Source organism: Pelophylax lessonae (genome assembly GCF_965119305.1).
Source record: "Pelophylax lessonae genome assembly, chromosome: 10".
NCBI lineage: Eukaryota > Metazoa > Chordata > Amphibia > Anura > Ranidae > Pelophylax > Pelophylax lessonae.
The window spans coordinates 134,276,195-134,294,650 of record NC_138777.1 but is presented as its reverse complement, the minus strand read 5'-3'; the positions used below and the strand labels follow the sequence as shown (position 1 = coordinate 134,294,650).

Sequence of the window (18,456 nt, the reverse complement as noted above, 5' to 3'; positions counted from 1 at the left end):
TATTATACTGTGGATTACCCCCCCCCCCTTTTTTAGTGCACTGCACAGCAATAAGAAAGAAATTTGCAGCCCTTTAAATTACTTTTTTGGACATTACCAGAGCGATTTGTGTGACTGCTGCCGATCTCTAACTGCCCCTAAAGCACAGACTGGATACCTGACCCTAACCTGAAAAGAGACTGGACCTATACCAAAAATTGCAGCCCTTTAAATGACTTTTGTGGACATTAACAGAGCGATTTGTGTGACTGCAGCCAATCTCTCTAACTGCCCCTAAAGCACAGACTGGATACCTGCTCCTAACCTGAAAAAGAGACTGGACCTATACCAAAAATTGCAGCCCTTTAATTTACTTTTGTAGACATTAACAGAGCGATTTGTGTGACTGCAGCCGATCTCTCTAACTGCCCCTAAAGTACAGACTGGATACCTGTCCCTAACCTGAAAAGAGACTGGACCTATACCGAAATACCAGCCCTGAAAAGGACTTTTGTGGACATTTAACAGAGCGATTTGTGTGACTGCTGCTGATCTCTAACCGCCCCTAAAGCACTGACTGGATACCTGCCCCCAACCTGAAAAGATACTAGTAGACCTATACCAAAATAACAGCCCTGAAAAGGACTTTTGTGGATCTTCACAGAGCTATTTTTGTCTGGCAATCTCTCCCTCATGAGCACAGGCAACCTCTCCCTACGCTGGCAAAAAGCAGAACGTGAAATGGCCGACAGCTCAGGTCTATTTATAGGGTAGGGGGCATTTCCATGTGCTGCAATGTTTTTATTGGCTGTCCCGTTTCCACCTGATGGCTGTGTCATGGGTCAAAGTTCTTCTGAATGAAAAAGAAAATGGCGGCGCGGACATCTTCGCGAACATCGGCAAAAGTCCGACTTTTCGCGAATTTGCGAACAAGCAAAATTCGCCACAAACCGACCGCCGGGCGAACCGCAAGGCCATCTCTACTGGGGAGTGGCAGCAATTTATGAAAAAACAGAAGCCGTTTAACTGGTGAACATGCTGAAATGTTACTGAAGCAGTTTATGCATCATTCACAATCAGATGATGTGAAACTGATGTCCCTGCAAGTGCGGTTTTCCTATCAGTTTTCATGCAGTTTATGTGTGAAGAACGAGCCCTTAATGTTAAAAATGTTAATAATCAAACATTAACATGTTCGGTAACAGATTTGTGTTGAAAACTGTGTTTATTTTGCAAAACTTTAAATGTTCAAAATATTGGCCCATATCGGCTGATACCAATATGCAATGGCCAAAATATCAGTATTGGCAATGAAAAAACGATATCAGTCGATCACTAATATACAGTGCCTTGAAAAAGTATTCATACCCCTTGAAATTTTCCTCATTTTCATGTCATTCATGTGTAGCGGGTGCCTTGCATCTCCCATGCCATGCGAAGATGACCGAGGCTCTCTCTGAGGGAGAAAGCCTGTCAGTGCTTGCGGGGGATTCCACCCCCCTCCTCCTTCACCTCAAAAAAAAAGTAACTCTGTATTGTTCTGCTCCCTCCCACTGCATTCTCATTGACAGGGAGAAGGAAGCCACTCAGCAGCAATGTACAGGGCATTCTGGGGAATGTGGTCTTCACCTGCAATGGTTCCATAAACTTATGTTATGACAGAACTACATTTCCCAGAGTTCTCAGAAAAGAGGAGGAGAAGAGGCATCAATCCTGGCTGGTAGAAGATCAGTTCTCCATGAGGCACAGAAGAGACTGGATGCAAGAGAGAGGGAGAGCTGCTATCTTCCCTGTTGACCCACCCCTGTGCTCAAGACAACCAGCCTGATTAAAGGAGGATCCCTGGTGCATGTCTGGACGCACCTGCATCAGCTGAGAGAATCATCCCAGGGCGAGGTGACGAGTCGGGTCACCTGGAAGGACTGTCTCTTCCAGAACATTCACTGGGTATATCACTGCAGGATTGGTGAGAGGGCACCTGCCCAAATCCCTCTTAAACAAAGTCCTGAACCACTGCTTTTATTTCTGCATCGCTCTATCAGGAGAATTTATGATGCTGACACATTTTGCGCAACAGTAATAATGCTTGCCTGATTTAATTGAAGATCCCTCACACAATACAAACTCTTTTCTTTATCAAATCTTCTCTGAATGTACTCTGTTCTTTCATTAAAGAAGGTCATCAAGTGCACCACCTTAATAAAGTCATTTAACCTCTACAGGGCTGTGTCTTTACTGGGTTCTTTAGTTATTACACGTGTGGGTTAATTCAGTGCACTGGATAGGGTACTGTGTTCACATTGGTTATTTGGGACTGTGGTGCTGGGGTGGAGAAGGGAGAGTACTAACTCAGAAATGAAGTCATTCCTCTGCCCCCCTACTGCCTAGGCTCATATAGCCCATTCTAAGTGGGTTATTATACACTATTTAAAGTTGTTTCTTTATAAGAGTTTATCTCTGCTCTTGGGACATTTCATTTAAAGGAGTCCTCCGAGAGCAGATGGAGTTGATTTAAAGTGTCTTTAACTAACTTTTATTTTTCTTAAAAATTACTTTTCCATATTGTGTTGTTATCACATATTCTGATCTTTATAACTCCTTTTTCTTCTCGTTAAAGGAGTTTCAGTAAAAGTAATACCAAATTTACCATCAAGTCTCTACCCTTCCTAAAGTTCACCCAACTGCCTACCTCTGATGCCTGCGTCTCCTCTACTCCTCCCTCCTCTATGCCAGCCCCTGCCAGCACCTGATGGGCAATGTCCAAGCTCCTTTCCAGGTTGTTGATGCTACGCAGTGTTGCCACTATGTTTTCTAGATCCAGGATCTGGGCTTCCAGAGAAACAAGTCGCACACATCCTGCACAGCAGTATTCACCCTCGATTGGTTCATCAAGGAACGCATACATGGAGCAAGAAGTGCACTGAGTGGCATCCGCAATCCTGTCGGACATTATTACCCACTACTCTATGGGAATAATGGTAACGACCTGCTATTCCTTACCTACACTACCTCTATCTCCCCTGATACTAAACCTGGGGTACTCACCAGTCACTAAGATCACATCACGTTACATCACTTCTGGTTCCGGCAAATTGGTGGAACGCATTGCGTTCCGGGATGCCGTTTACATGCTTGTATTCCCTGTTCTATTGTAAGTACCCATATTTCTGTTTGATTTCATTAATAAACCTTACGGTATTACACTATTTGGCCTTTTTCTTTTGTCCTGTATGATCCCACGGATGAGTGGCTTAATTTTTCCCCACGGACACCGTACTTAACGTTGTTCCTATTGGAGAGGACCTTTATATCCTGTTTCTCCTCTGGTGACACCCGGGACCCCCAGGGACGGCCTCCAACATCCTCCTGATCTAGAAGGAAGTTAGGGGCCAAGGGAAGGAATTCCATCGACATCTTAATACCCGCTCTATACCCCTGTGTGGGGTGGGTATATCTGGTAAGTAGGCTAATTACTAGTGGGATTTCCCTTTACCTCACCAGTTACCCACCACGGGGTCACCTTGAATTTCATCCATTCACTAATCTTCTCTGGATTTGGACTATTTCTTAGGACTATTTCCTAATGCCATTTGTTTGGCTATCTGAATTACCTATTTAGCCAGTCACTAAATTATTTATCGCTTTTTTGCACACTTTTGCACTTACTACACTTTTATTTCACTGGTTTTTATCCGAGATTGTACCTTTTTGTATCACCATTACCGGCTACTAGGACTACCAGTTTTTTAGCCAGTCACTATATTGTTTATTGTTTTACCATCAATTATCTTCTCGCACTTTATTGCACTTATATCTTATACTTTTTTGCTAGTATATCCATTTATCTTCGTGTCTGTGCACCAATACAGCACCTTCTAATCACTTGACACTTTAAATTGATTTAATATTGGTTTATTTATTTATATATTTCGATCTAATCACATGATTGCACTCAGAATTTATTATTGAGATTTATTACCACTATTGGTTTATATGTTGGTCTTTTAACATCACTTTTAATTTCCATATGCTGTTTTTATGAAATTAACTATGTATATTTATTAATGCACAGACATCTATATTTGCATTCACATATATTTATTGAAATTCACACATCGTAATATCCAATACAGGCACCGCCAATTACCCATTCATTGACCTCTTCGCTTATACAGTCCTCGGATTGTAGTTCAGGGTAGGCTGCAGCCTAATTACTTTTTCTTCATCCGTTAAGATATCCACAGCGCGGAACCTATTCCTTTTAACTCACCAGTCGCTAAGATACTCACCAGTCGCTAAGATACTCACCAGTTGCTAAGATACTTACCAGTCTTCCCAGGTACTCAGGCGTAGAGCACGCTCAGTCAGTCGCAGGGCACCGTCAGTCACAGGGCACCATCAGTCGCAGGGCACTGTCAGTCATGGCCGGCCGCGGGGCACCGTCAGTCGCGGGGCACCATCAGTCGCGGGGCATGTTCAGTCAATCGCAGATCGCTATCAGTCGCAGAGCACGGTCAGTAATTTAGTCGCACTCTGATGACAGGTACTCAGGTACTTTGATGGGCTGGTGGCAGGTACTCGGGTACTTTGATGGGCTGGTGACAGGTACTCGGGTACTCTGATGACAGGTACTCGAGTACTCTGATTACAGGTACTCGGGTACTTTGAGTACCTGTCATCGGAGTACCCGAGTACCTGTCATCGGAGTAAACGAGTAACTGTCATCAGAGTACCCAAGTACCTGTCTCCAGCCCAGAGTGCCCGAGTAACTATCTGCACCCCATCAGATTACCTGAGTACCTGTCTCTAGCCCATCAGAATACCCAAGTACCTCTCTGAAGCTCATCAGAGTACCAGAGTACCTTTCTGAAGCCGATCAGTGTACCTGAGTACCTGCCTGCAGCCCATCAGAGTACCTGAGTACCTATCTGCAGCCCATGCCTCCTAGATTATGTGCTGGGGTGTTTGCTTTCCAAAATGGGGGGGGGGGTCATTTTATGGGGGTTTCCATTGTCCTGGGGTTCCAGGGACTTCAAAAGTGTGATTGGCTGTAATGAAATTATATGTGTAATTTATGCTCCTAGAACACCTGATGGTGCTCCTTGCATGTTGGGCCTCTGTATGTGGCTATGCTGTGACAAAGTCCCACATATGTGGCATCGCCATACTCAATAGGAGTAGCAGAATGTATTTTAGGGTGTAATTGCAAGTATGCATATACTGTGTGTGAGAAATAACTTGTCATTATGACAATTTTGTGTAAAAAAAATATATATATATATATTTCTTCATTTTCCAAGAATTGTGGGAAAAAATTACAACTTCAAAAAACTAACCATGTCTCTTACTAAATACCCTGGCATGTCTAATTTCTAAAAAGGGGTCATTTGGGGGGTATTTGTACTGTCCTGACATTTCAGGGCCTCAAGAAATTAGATAGGCCGTCGGTACACCAGGTGTGATCAATTTTCGATGATTGGCACAATAGCTTGTAGACTCTATAACTTTCACACACACTAAATAATAACCACTAATTTGGGTTATTTTTACCAAAGATATGTAGAAGTATTAATTTTGGCCCACATTTATGAAAAAAAATTACTTATTTGCAAAATTTTATAGTAAAAACTAAAACAAAATGTATTTTTTTCAAAATTTTCGCTCTTTTTTCACGTATATCGCAAAAAAAAAATAACCAGTGGTGATTAAATACTACCAAAAGAAAGCTCTATTTGTGTGAAAAAAAAAAATGATAAAAAATTTGGTGGGTACAGCGTTGTATGAGTAATTATCATTCAAAGTGTGAGAGCGCTGAAAGCTGAAAATTAGTCTGCGCAGGAATGGGGATGTAACTGCTCTGTATGGAAGTGGTTAAATGACAATTGTGAAACTGTACCCATATGAGATTTTTATAATGCTTTTCACACAAATAGATTTTTCTTTTGGTGGTATATATTCACCACTGGGTTTTTATTTTTGTTTTTTTTTGCTAATTTAAAAAAGAAAACTTTGAAAAAAAAAATGTTTTCTTTGTTTCTGTAAATATCCCCCAAATTACCCATTTTGGAAAGTAGACAGTGCAAGGTATATAGTAAGAGGCATGGAAAGTTTTTTTTAAGTAATATTGTGTCACAATTTTTTTTTTCATATACTATCACCAGTGCAGTACAGCATCATTATATAATTGGTGTGAAAATTAATAATCTGAATATTACATTTACACCTCAAGATGTTTCTAAAATATTCTTATCAACTCGTTCCTCTATAAGTAATCGTTACCAGGAATCTGGATATAAATTTCTTTCTCGCTGGTATCGTACCCCTAAATTATTACACTCAATTTATTCTCTTATTTCGGATTCCTGTTGGCGATGTGACAACCCTCAGACGGATTTATTACATATTTTCTGGACTTGTTCATGCCTTCATGATTTTTGGACTCAAGTTCATATCCTTACTCAAAGGTTTACTGATCATCCTGTTCCTAAAGACCCTTGTTTTTTTTCTTTTTACACCATAATAGCATTCCTCTAAAAAAATACAAAATTATGATCATTATTATTTTTTGTTAACGCAGCTCAATCCTGTATCCCAGCTCTTTGGAAATCATCTTTGCCTCCAACTATAGGACTGTAAGTTATGCACAGTGATATCCCGGGGGTGTACAAGAATACACATGTGCAAATTCACTCGTTCCCGTTTAATGGTGAACTTAAGATTGCCAATGCGCATGCGCGAACGCAAGAACGTCACGATTTAGCGCCATACGTGGCCTATATAAAGGTGACTGACACACTTGTTCCTTGCTGTCTTGTCTGCAGCTTTACCTGTACTCCTGATCCTGAACCTGCTGTATCCTGTTGACTTTCTGATTGACCTCCCGGATTTTCCATTACTTCATCTGCTTGCTGCCTTCCCTGACCTTGGCTTGTTCCTGTGACTACTCCCCTGCCTTATCCTTGTCGGCTTATCTGCTTCCGGTTCTGGACTTGTTCACCTCCTGGTGGGGCGACCCTGGGGACCACGACCTGGTGTTCAGCACCAGCAAAATCCATACTCACTATCAGAGGCTCTGGTGAAGACCTGATGTCACTTAGACTCTGCACCTCAGGCTAGCCTGTGTCTACCACCAGTGTGATCTGTCCGTGTTCCTGTTTTACCGGATCCTGCTGGCTACCTCTGAATGTCAGGCTCAGCCACCAGCACCATTACAAGGATAATGGTTCCAAGGAATTCAGGATATAGAACATATGGAAAATCTTACTAGTTTCATAAAAGGCACATCCATTAAATCTTTATAATATATGGTCCAACTGGAAGGACTTCTCCTGTTCAGAAGAATACATCCAAATCCTGAGCAACTCTTTCCCCTCCTATTTGGGAAGCCCTTGACGAAAAAAACGCTGTTTTTACCTTTTTTCATGAAATGTTGTTTTATTTATTTATGTTATGATATCACTTCATTGTTCCTTGTATACTCACAAGTTATGTTGTTTTTATTATGATATTACATATATTACTATTGTTTGTCACAAATACCTCTTATATGCTTTCTTGATTTGTAATATCTCATATTCCTTAAATAAAAAGAAATTGCAAAAAAAAAAATTCCCCAAATTTCCCAATTTTGGAAAGTAGACAGTGCAAAGTATTTAGAATAAGGCATGGCAAGTTTTCAAAATGTTTGTCACAATTTTTATTTTTTACATACTATCGCCAGTGCAGTACAGCGTCATCATAAAACTGGTGTGATCGTGATTGGGAACACTGACTGGTGATAGTAAAAAAAAAAAAAATTATATATATTTTTTTCAATTTGTTTTATTACTTTTTTTTTCTTTTTTGTTTAATTTTTTGTGACTTGAGCAATACAGTGTTATCTTAACATTATGCTTCTCTGGGCAAGTAATCTGGATATTTTTTTTTTACACATTATGATTGCTTATACAAGTGGATTTCACTGTTATAAGAAACCATTTTAACTGAATGAAATGGATTAATTCAGTGTTTCCTTTTGTGGTTAGCTGTGATTGGTCCTGTCTGTACCATGTGATTACTGTGACCAATCATACATTCACAGTATGGGATGAATCAAAGCCATTTATTGTGTACAATTGTAATGTGATCTGCTGTGATTGGTCACAGTGATCACATGGTACTGGCAGCGGTCGGTACACTGATCAGTCATCCCTGTCTGATCGTACCACAGCGCAGCATGGGAGGACACCATAAGTTACACCCGGTCGTCATTTGACTATAGGCTGCACGGGAACTGGGTAAAAGGATAAAACATGTATTCCAAGGAAGCATTGTATATGTTTTTTTTTTTTACATTTTGCCTTGGCATGCACTTTAATCTTACCATCGCATCCCCTTACTACTGGACCAAATCGATGGAGAGCATCAGTCAAGAGATCTGGAAGACGTCCATTAAGATCCACAGAAGCGAGACATCCCTGAAAACCATCTCGAGATGCAACAAGCTTTGGAAGAGTGACATACATATTTCTTGGAAGGCCACCAATATACAGTTCACCTAGATAACAATGCATAAAAGTAGAGGTAATAAAAAGGTTAGTAAAACCATATAACCATATACATTGAAAGCATAATAGTACAATGATAAAAGGTAATAGAAAAAATAAAAATATGAAGAAAATAGATCCCCCCCCATTAAAATTGATCATTTACTTGTGATCAAGGGTACTTAAGCAGGCATGTTGTTGACTTTAAGAGATGTCAACAGTTGAGTTTTACTTTACATATTGATAGCTAGAAGCAGAACAGCTGAAAAAATATTATAAGGATTTTTCAAGTACAAAAGCTAGATACAATTCAGGGGTTTTGCTGCAATTTTTGTGCAGTTAAAACATGGAATCATATTACATTTACTCATTACTTTACAACGTTACATGCAATCTGACACAACTCAATTGTTCCACTTTGATTTCAGGTTCAGCAATGCAAAAAACACACACATCAGGGTGCAAACACTTAGCGCCTTACTACCATACACGTTTATTGAATCTCATAAACAATTACATACTCACAGACATGAATAAAAGGCATTTCCAAAAACTCCTCCAGCCATAGGTGACGTCTTCTACTGCAATGCCACATGGTTGGTAGGCTTACCCGTTTTGGGGGACAAGCCCTCTTCCTCAGAGTTAACCCAACAACATGCTAAGCCACAGCTTTCTCTTTTTTTGTGCGGTCTCTGTGGGCCATCCTTGCATCCCCCCCCCGGGGTAGCGCGGTGAGACGGTGGTGGATGTGGGCTGGTGTGTGCAGCACAGTATCAGTGGCAGGGCTTGCGGACATGCCGCGGGTGGGACAGACTTCCCTGTTGGGGTGGCTGCTGCTATTGTAGTGGTCTTGCGGCCGGGGTCCCCCTCCCACTGCAAAATTGTGAGCTTTTTTCATGTTCCCTGGGAGCCTTGCAGGCACCGCGTGTGGTGGCCATTTTGCCATGGTCGACGCCATGATTTTGGGGCCTGTGAGTGTTTCTCTCCTGGTCCTGGCCATGTTTGTGTAGTCTGGCAGCCATTGTTCATTGGTCTGGCGTACACAGGAGCGGCGGTCATGACAGTGGAGCCTCTAGGGTGGTGAGTATGGCTGTCGGGGTCCCTCCCTTTCCCCTGGTGTTAACTCCTGGGTTTCCTCTTCCCCTGGATGCCGCACGTGGATCCCTGGTGCAGACCAGTGTTCCTTCCATGGGCTGGTAAGTCTTTGTGCGGTCCCTCAGGGTCCCAGCCTTTCATTGATGCTCTGATGGTGGTCCTGGAGTCCTTTGTTCCCCAGGTGGAGGTGGCCTTTGGGCAGCGGGCTAGCATAAAGAACCCCCCCCCCTGCCCTCCCCTGCCTTATCTGTCTCATCAGATGCTAAATCTGGCTCTGCCTCCATGGACATGGCCCACCATGTGGGGCTTGTAGCCATGCTCCCTGATTTATCAGATAGTGAAGATGATTCCTCCACAACTGTAGCAGCGTACGAGAAGGCACTGGTTGACGCACTGATTACATCCGTGCGGAAGACTTTCAAGATGGGGGATGCAGCTGAAGCGGCTGCGGAGGTAGCCATTCCTTTTGGCACTCACAAGTCGTCTCACACAGCAAAAGTGTTCCCTTATCCCTCCTATTTTGACAAGCTTGTCTACAAAGATTGGGAGCATCCAAAACATCTGTGTGTGATTCCTAAATGCTTTGCGGTAAGATACCCCTTTGAAGAGTCACTTCTGAAGAAGTGGACTGTGCCAACAGTTGTGGACCCTTCTGTCTCCAGGTTAAACAAGGCAACCATGATTTGGTAGAGGAATCCCCAGCCTTTAAAGATTCGGCTGACAAAAAAAGTGGATATGTTCACTATTGATGGTTCAGTGCTATGTCCGGTCCTCGCCATTGCCCTGGTGTCGCAAACTCTCACTGAGTGGGCTAAACTTTGGTGCCATGAGCTGGGGTTGAGCAATTTCCCCCTGCCTTTGTTGAGTTGGTAGACCAGTTGATCCAGGGGCTGCAATTTGTCTGCGATCCCCCCTTGATTTCTAAGCTATCTGTTTCGACAATGGTGCTTAGGCATGTGTTGTGGCTTAAGTGCTGGCCTGTGGACCAAACCTCTGAAAAAGCTCTAATTGATTTGCCTTTTCAAGGCGATCATCTGTTTGAGGCTACCCTGGATGACATCATTCAGAGTCTCACGGGGGGAAGAGCACTTTTTATTCTGCAGTCTGGGAAGGGGGAAAAGCCTTGTCACAGGCTCCACTGACAAAAGTTCAAAACCTTTCAAACCCTCCTCGGGAGGTTCCAAGCAGTCCTGGTCTGGCAAGCCGAGAGCAGGATTATCTAGACCCACAGACAAGGCCCCTTTAGCATGAAGGTGTGCTTCCACCCTTTCTGGGGTGGGATGACGTCTTCATTGGTTTCCAGGCCCGTGGACTTCCTTGGTAAATGACAAATTGGTGCACAAAGTAATTCTGTCCAGTTACAAGATAGAGTTATGTTCTTACCCTCCAGAAAGGTTCCTTCCTTCCAATGTGCGTCTGTCCCTGGACCGGCTGCAAGCTCTCTTCAGGATGGTGCAGGACCTTTTGCTTCAGAGAGTGATTGTCCCAGTTCAAGTATCAGAATGGTTTCAAAGTTTTATTCAAACCTGTTTGTGGTCCTAAAGAAGTGTGGCAAGGTTTGTCTGATTCTGGACCTCAAGGCCCTGAATTGTTTTGTGCGGGTACAGAAATTCAGAATGGAGTCCATTCGCACAGTGGTTGCATCCCTACATCAGGGGGATTTCCTAGCCTCTATCGACATCAAAGATGCTTACTTGCACATTCCAATATGTGCCCAACACCAGTGTTTCCTTTGCTTTGCTGTGGCAGTTCATGGTGTTACCCTTTGATCTTGCCTTCGCTCCTCAGGTCTTCACAAAGGTGTTAGCCCTGGTTCTGGCATTGCTACATCAGCGGGTTATTGCTGTGCTGGGCTACTTGGATGACCGCCTTGTGCAAGTGGAGTCCTCATCTGCATTGATGGACAACATGGAGAGTTTGGTTGGCTTCTGAACTACCAGAAGTCTGCCCTAATTCCATCCAGGAAATTGGATTATCTGGGTCTGACTCTGGATTCAGCTCTGGTGAGAGTGTTTCTTCCTGTAGACAAACTCCAGAAGTTGCATGCTGCGATTCATCTGTTACTGTCCCACAGGAGGTCCTCCCTCCAGACTTGCATGCGAGTGCTGGACCTAATGGTGTCTACCTACGAGGCGGTCCCATTTGCATAGTTCAATTCGAAGTCCATCCTGGTGAAATGGAACAAATTAGTATTCTTATTATAAGGGTTTCTATAGCGCCAGCAATTTCCGCAGCGCTTTACAATATTAGAGGGAGACAGTACATATACAATACAATAAAATACAAGAGGATTTAGAGGGCCCTGCTCAGAAGAGCTTACAATCTAATGGGGTGGGGCAGGTGTTACAAGAGGTAAGAGTAGGGAATGAGCTGATGGCAGATTAGTTGGCGGTGTGATAGTTTTCCCTTAAGAAATTCGTTTTCAGGGGCCGCCTGAAAGCAGCTAGAGTAGGAGATAGCCATACAGGTTGAGGTAGAGCGTTCCAGTGGATGGCAGAGGCCCTGGAGAAATCCTGGAGACGAGCATGAGAGGAGGAGACAAGGGAGCTTGAGAGTAGGAGGTCTTGAGAGGAGTGAAGAGGACGATTTGGGTGATATTTTGGTGATGTAGCTCGGGGCAGAGTTGTGAATGGCTTTGTATGTTGTGGTTAGTATTTTGAATTTAATTCGCTGGGCAATCAGGAGCCAGTGTAGGTATTGGCAGAGAGGGGAGGCAGACGCTGAGCGGTTGGTGAGGTGGATAAGCCTGGCAGCAGCGTTCATGATAGACTGAAGAGGGGATAGCCTATGAAGTGGTAGGCCTATGAGAAGGGAGTTGCAATAGTCGAGGCGAGAAATAACTAGGGAGTGAATGAGTAGCTTGGTGGTTTCAGTTGTTAAAAAGGGGCGAATTTTAGAGATGTTGCGGAGGTGAAGTCTACAAGCTTTTGACAATGATTGGATTTGGGGCTGAAAGGACAGGTCAGAGTGCAGGATTACACCTAGTACCCTGGCATGAGGGGAGGGATTGATGGTTGGATAACTAATTTTGATAGAAAAGTCCCTTACCAGCGAGGAATTTAAAAAGGCAATAAAACATATGAAACTAGGCAAGAGCCCGGGCTCTGATGGCTTCGCACTTGTATACTATAAAACGTTCTCACATATATTAGCTAAACCCTTTTTGAAAGCCTTCAATTTCCTCCCAAATGCAACGCAAGCGAGCCCATCCCTTCTCGAAGCACATATCTCTGTCATTCCGAAGCCAGGAAAAGACCCATCCCTCCCACAAAATTACCGTCCAATCTCGCTTCTTAACGTGGATGTAAAAATCTTTGCAAAAATCATTGCCAATAGACTACTCCCCTTTATCTCCGACAAATTATCTACAGACCAAGTGGGATTTGTTCCTGGAAGAGAAGCCAGGGATAATACACTTAAAGCGATTAATATTCATCACTATTTAACCAAAAACAAAATACCTGGATTCTTTCTCTCCCTTGATGCTGAGAAGGCCTTTGACAGGTTAGACTGGAACTACCTTAAAATGGTATTATCAGCACTAAGCCTAGGGAACAATATTATTAATTTTATAATGGCTCTATATCTTAATCCATCAGCCAAAGTGAGAGTTAATGGCCTACTGTCAAAGACCTTCCAGATCACGAATGGAACTCGTCAAGGATGTCCATTGTCCCCAATTCTCTTTATATTGACTCTGGAGCCCCTTCTCCGGTCTATCCGTTCCGATGCCAATATTCGGGGAATTGAAATTGGTAACTACACTTACAAAATTGCTGCTTTTGCAGATGACGTGCTCTTGTTTCTGAGAAATCCTCACACAACTTTACCACAACTCCTCAAAACACTTAATCTATACAATCAGATCTCAAATCTGAATCTTAACTTTTCTAAATCACAAGCTCTGAACGTCTCTTTGCCCACAAGCCAGATTAATCTATGTAAAGCGAATTTCCCCTTTCAATGGACATCAGACTCTATCACATACTTAGGTATACAGCTTCCTTCTAAGCTTAAACACATAGTCGATCTAAATTTCACTCCACTCCTTAAAAAAATTGAACAAGACCTGCGTGACTGGCACAAGGCACATTTTTCCTGGTTCGGAAGGACAGCAATATTCAAAATGAATGTGCTACCCAGACTACTCTATCTATTCCAGACAATTCCTGTTCACATCCCCATTCAGATATTTGGAAAGATTCGAACTCTCTGTAGGCAATTCATCTGGGCCCGTAAAGCTCCCAGAATTAAATTTGAACAAATCACAAAACCTAAACTAAAAGGAGGAATCGGTCTCCCAGATATGTACAAATACTATCAAGCATGTCATTTACAAAGAGTGGTTGAGTGGCACACACACACTGAGTCTAAAGACTGGGTTATATTGGAGAACTCATTCTCCAATGTTCCCATTTCTGTATTACCGTGGCTCAAGCAAAAAGACGTTCCACATGATGTTTCAAATCACCCACTAATTGGAGCTACTCTCAAATGTTTTCAGTATGCTTGCACTACAAGTAAAATATCCACTTACCCGGGTCTAATGTCACCCATACTAAACAACCCAGACTTTTTACCAGGGCTTAGTGACCAACACCTTTACCAGTCTATACAATCTAAATCCCTAAGAATCTCACATTTTATTGATAAAGGTACTACACTTTCCTATGAAACTTTGAAAACTCTTCCGCCAACTGCACACATCTCTTTCTGGGATTATGTTCAAGTCCGTCATTTCACCACCTCCTTTATCAGAAAAGTTGGAAACCTGACTGAATTGACTCCATTTGAGAAACTCTGTCTTGACGCTAAACCAGAATCACACTTTATCTCTAAAATTTACGCATTACTCTGGAAAGGAGTCGAGACTGATGAGGGTCTCTTCTGCTCTAAATGGGAATCGGATTTGAACATAAACCTAACGTCTGGCCAATGGAAGACGATATTTAATATAGTGCACAAAGGATCCATCAATGTTACTACACAAGAGAATAACTACAAACTAATAGCACGCTGGTATCGCACACCTCACCACCTACACAAAGCTAAACTCATCACGAATGACAAATGTTGGAGATGCCATCTACCTGGAGGGGATCTACTACACATATGGTGGTCCTGTCCACTTATTGCTGATTTCTGGTCGAATATGCAAAAGATACTAATTCAAATAACTAACATTCCGGTTGATTTCTCACCGAGTACTTTCCTCCTACACTTACATCATCAATACAATCCACCATCATATAAATCCTTGACAACGTTTCTAATTAATGCTGTGAGATTATGTATTCCAAGACATTGGGGAACAGCTGCAACTCCCTCTATCAGAGAATGGTTCACGCAAGTTGAAAAATTAACTGAGATGGAAGAACTTATCGCAATTGCACACGACACTCCTGTCAAATTTGCTAAGATCTGGCAGTCTTGGCGAACATTTAAAAATACAGTAGTTTACACTCAGATTATGATCTGATTCTAAGAAACAAAATTATTCAGTTCCAATAGATGCTTATCCCCTCTCACATCCATTTTGGGTAAATCTTCTCATGTCTTAACAGCGTGTGACCCTTGCTTGTCTCTACACCCCCCCTCTTTCCCTTCCCCATATCCCACCCATTCTTCCCCCCCCCCCACCCACAAGATTTTCACAAGATTTTCACATACAGCCACTTTCAAGATACAAGAGTGATCCTTTTCATTTATAGAAACTTTTTATGTTGTTTATGATACTATGTAATTGTGGTTTATTAATACCTTCGTTATTATTGGATCACCGAGAATGTTGATCGGAATGATCCAACTGTTGTACACTTTTCTAATGTGTATTTTGTTCAATAAAGCTTTTTGGAAAAAAAAAAAAAAAGAAAAGTCATGGAGGGGGGCACGGGCAGGAGGGAATATTACCAGCTCAGTTTTAGAGAAATTTAGTTTGAAGAAGTGGTGTGACATCCATGTTGATATGTCAGTAAGTAAGTTAGCAATGCGAGAGGAGACTGAAGGAGTGAGGTGAGGAGTAGGGTTGAGCGAACACGGACTGTATTATTGGATTTTTGTTACCCGGACACGGACCCGAAAACTTTACTGTATATTTGGGTTTAAAATCCGTGTTCGGTAATTTTATTTCCTGTTTTGTATGTAATGGCACGGTTTTAATGGCGCGGTTTCAACAGCCAATCAACAAGCGTTTAACTGGTGTGCCATAGAAGCCATCACAGCCATGCCTACTAATGGCATGGCTGTGATTGGCCAGCTGAAGCATGTGACCCAGGTCTTTATAAGCTAGAGACACAGCGCGGTGCGCGTCAGTCTGTTCTAGTGTAGGGAGAGAGAACACACAACGGTGCTGGCTGCTGCTGATTAGGGAAAGAGACAGGAAAAAAAAACATTGTGGCTGTTAGAAAAGAATGTAGGGACAGGTCGGAGCGTAGGCAGGGAAAGATAGAAAAGCATTTTAGGGACAGGCTGGAGAGAGTAGGCAGGGAGAGATTAGGAGACACAGGACAGAACAATTGTCCGTTAGCGATCTACATCGATTTTGCTGTGTGGGGGATGGTGCAGTGAACGATCTTTTTGCCCTCACTTGAGCCCACTGAGGAGGAGGAGGAGGAGGAAGAAAAAAAATATTTTTATCAGTCTGTTGTGTGCAGCGTTCAGCTATATTTTACTAAACAGTGCTGTTCTAATCTGCTATTTAAAAATTACAAATTTAAAGGGGAATTTTTTTTTTTTTTTCCTTCATAGCCTGCTGCTGACATACAACATAAGACACTGCTGTGTTCACATCTGCTATTGAAAAATCACCAATTAAAGTGAAAAATAATTATTCATTTTTTCATTCATACGTTACTGTGACATACAGTCTTTACACACAGTGCTGTTCTAATCTGCTATTTAAAAATAACAAATTTAAAGGGGAATTTTTTTTTCATAGCCTTCTGACCGTGAGATAAAACATAAGACACTGCTGTGTTCACATCTGCTATTCAAAAATCAACAATTTAAATGAAAAATAAAAAATATTAATTCATACGTTCCTGTGAGATACACCCGTTGTATACTGTTGTTCTATTCCGCTATTTAATAAACACCCTTTTGGGGGTAAAAAAATTAAATTGCGGCATAGTCTGTATCGGTATGTGTGAGATACACCTTTTAAATTTGTTTGGCGCATCTCCTTCCACCGCCAAGGATTGCAGGGCACTTCAGTTTGCCTCCTGTTCCGAACTCCTCATACTCCTCTTCCTCATCCTCCCTTTAGGGTACAAAAAATTGTAATCGGGGCCTAGTCTGTGTTTGTACGTGTGAGATACACCGTTTTAAATACTTTTTTCTATTCCGCTATTCAATATACACCCTTTTGGGGTGAAAAAATTAAATTGCAGCATAGTCTGTATCGGTACGTGTGAAATACACCTTTTAAATTTGTTTGGCGCATCTCCTTCCACCGCTGAGGATTGCAGGGCGCTTCAGTTTGCCTCCTGTTCCGAACTCCTCCTACTCCTCTTCCTCATCCTCCCTTTAGGGTACAAAAAATTGTAATCGGGGCCTAGTCTGTGTATGTGTGAGATACACCGTTTTATATACTTTTTTCTATTCCGCTATTCAATATACACCCTTTTGGGGTGAAAAAAATTAAATTGCGGCATAGTCTGTATCGGTACGTGTGAGATACACCTTTTAAATTTGTATGGCGCATCTCCTTCCACCGCCGAGGATTGCAGGGTGCTTCAGTTTGCCTCCTGTTTCGAACTCCTCCTACTTTTACTCCTCTTCCTCATCCTCCCTTTAGAATACAAAAAATTGTAATCAGGGCCTAGTCTGTGTTTGTACGTGTGAGATACACCATTTTATATAATTTTTTCTATTCCGCTATTCAATATACACCCTTTTGGGGTGAAAAAAATTAAATTGTGGCATAGTCTGTATAGGTACGTGTGAGATACACCTTTTAAATTTGTTTGGCGCATCTCCTTCTACCGCCGTGGATTGCAGGGCACTTCAGTTTGCCTCCTGTTCCGAACTCCTCCTACTCCTCTTCCTCATCCTCCCTTTAGGGTACAAAAAATTGTAATCGGGGCCTAGTCTGTGTTTGTACGTGTGAGATACACCGGTTTATATACTTTTTTCTATTCCGCTATTCAATATACACCCTTTTGGGGTGAAAAAAATTAAATTGTGGCATGCTTTGCATATTTGACTGTGAGATACACCCGTTGTATTTGTATACTGTTTTTCTATTCCGCTATTTAATAAACACCCTTTTGGGGTAAAAAAAATTAAATTGCGGCATAGTTTGCATATTTGACTGTGAGATACACCCGTGGGATACTGTTGTTGTTTTGTTCCGCTATTCAATAAACACCTTTCTAGGGCAAGATCATAAATTACAGAAATATGAGGAGAACGTCAAAGAGGGGCCCGCGGCCTGGGTTGTGGTGCTGCTGGTAGAGCTCCTGTTGCAAGGAGAGGACGTGGTCGATCTGTGCCAGCTACACGCACAAGTGAAACACCTTCCTCAAGTGTGAGTAGGCGACAGAACCTGCCGCAGTATTTGGTAGGGCATCATACGCCTCTACAAGTGTTGAGCCAAGAACAAGTACAGGCAATAGTAGAATGGTTTGCTGCTGACAGTGCCTCCAGTTCCTTCACATTGTCTCCCACCCAGTCTACTGCAGAAAGGTCAGAGTTGGCACCTGCAGCCGATGTCCAACCGTCTTTCACCTCACCCCCTTGCAAATCAGGCAAGCAGTCTGAGCCCCAAGTCATGCAGCAATCTCTTCTTCTTTTTGATGACTCTGTCAGCAGGGTTTCCCAGGGCCATCCACCTAGCCCTGCCCCAGAAGTGGAAGAG

General features: G+C 42.5%; 1 protein-coding gene across 7 annotated transcripts in view; it reads right to left on the bottom strand.

Annotated features, from left to right (window-relative positions):
• The window catches only part of NRXN2 (neurexin 2), a 2,537,771-nt gene that overhangs the window by 956,329 nt on the left and 1,562,986 nt on the right, over positions 1-18,456 (bottom strand). For all 7 annotated transcript variants that reach the window (XM_082270633.1, XM_082270634.1, XM_082270627.1 and 4 more), the window contains one exon: positions 8,342-8,515. In XM_082270633.1, the coding sequence (XP_082126759.1) occupies positions 8,342-8,515 (174 nt within the window). The remainder of the gene's footprint in view (positions 1-8,341; positions 8,516-18,456) is intronic.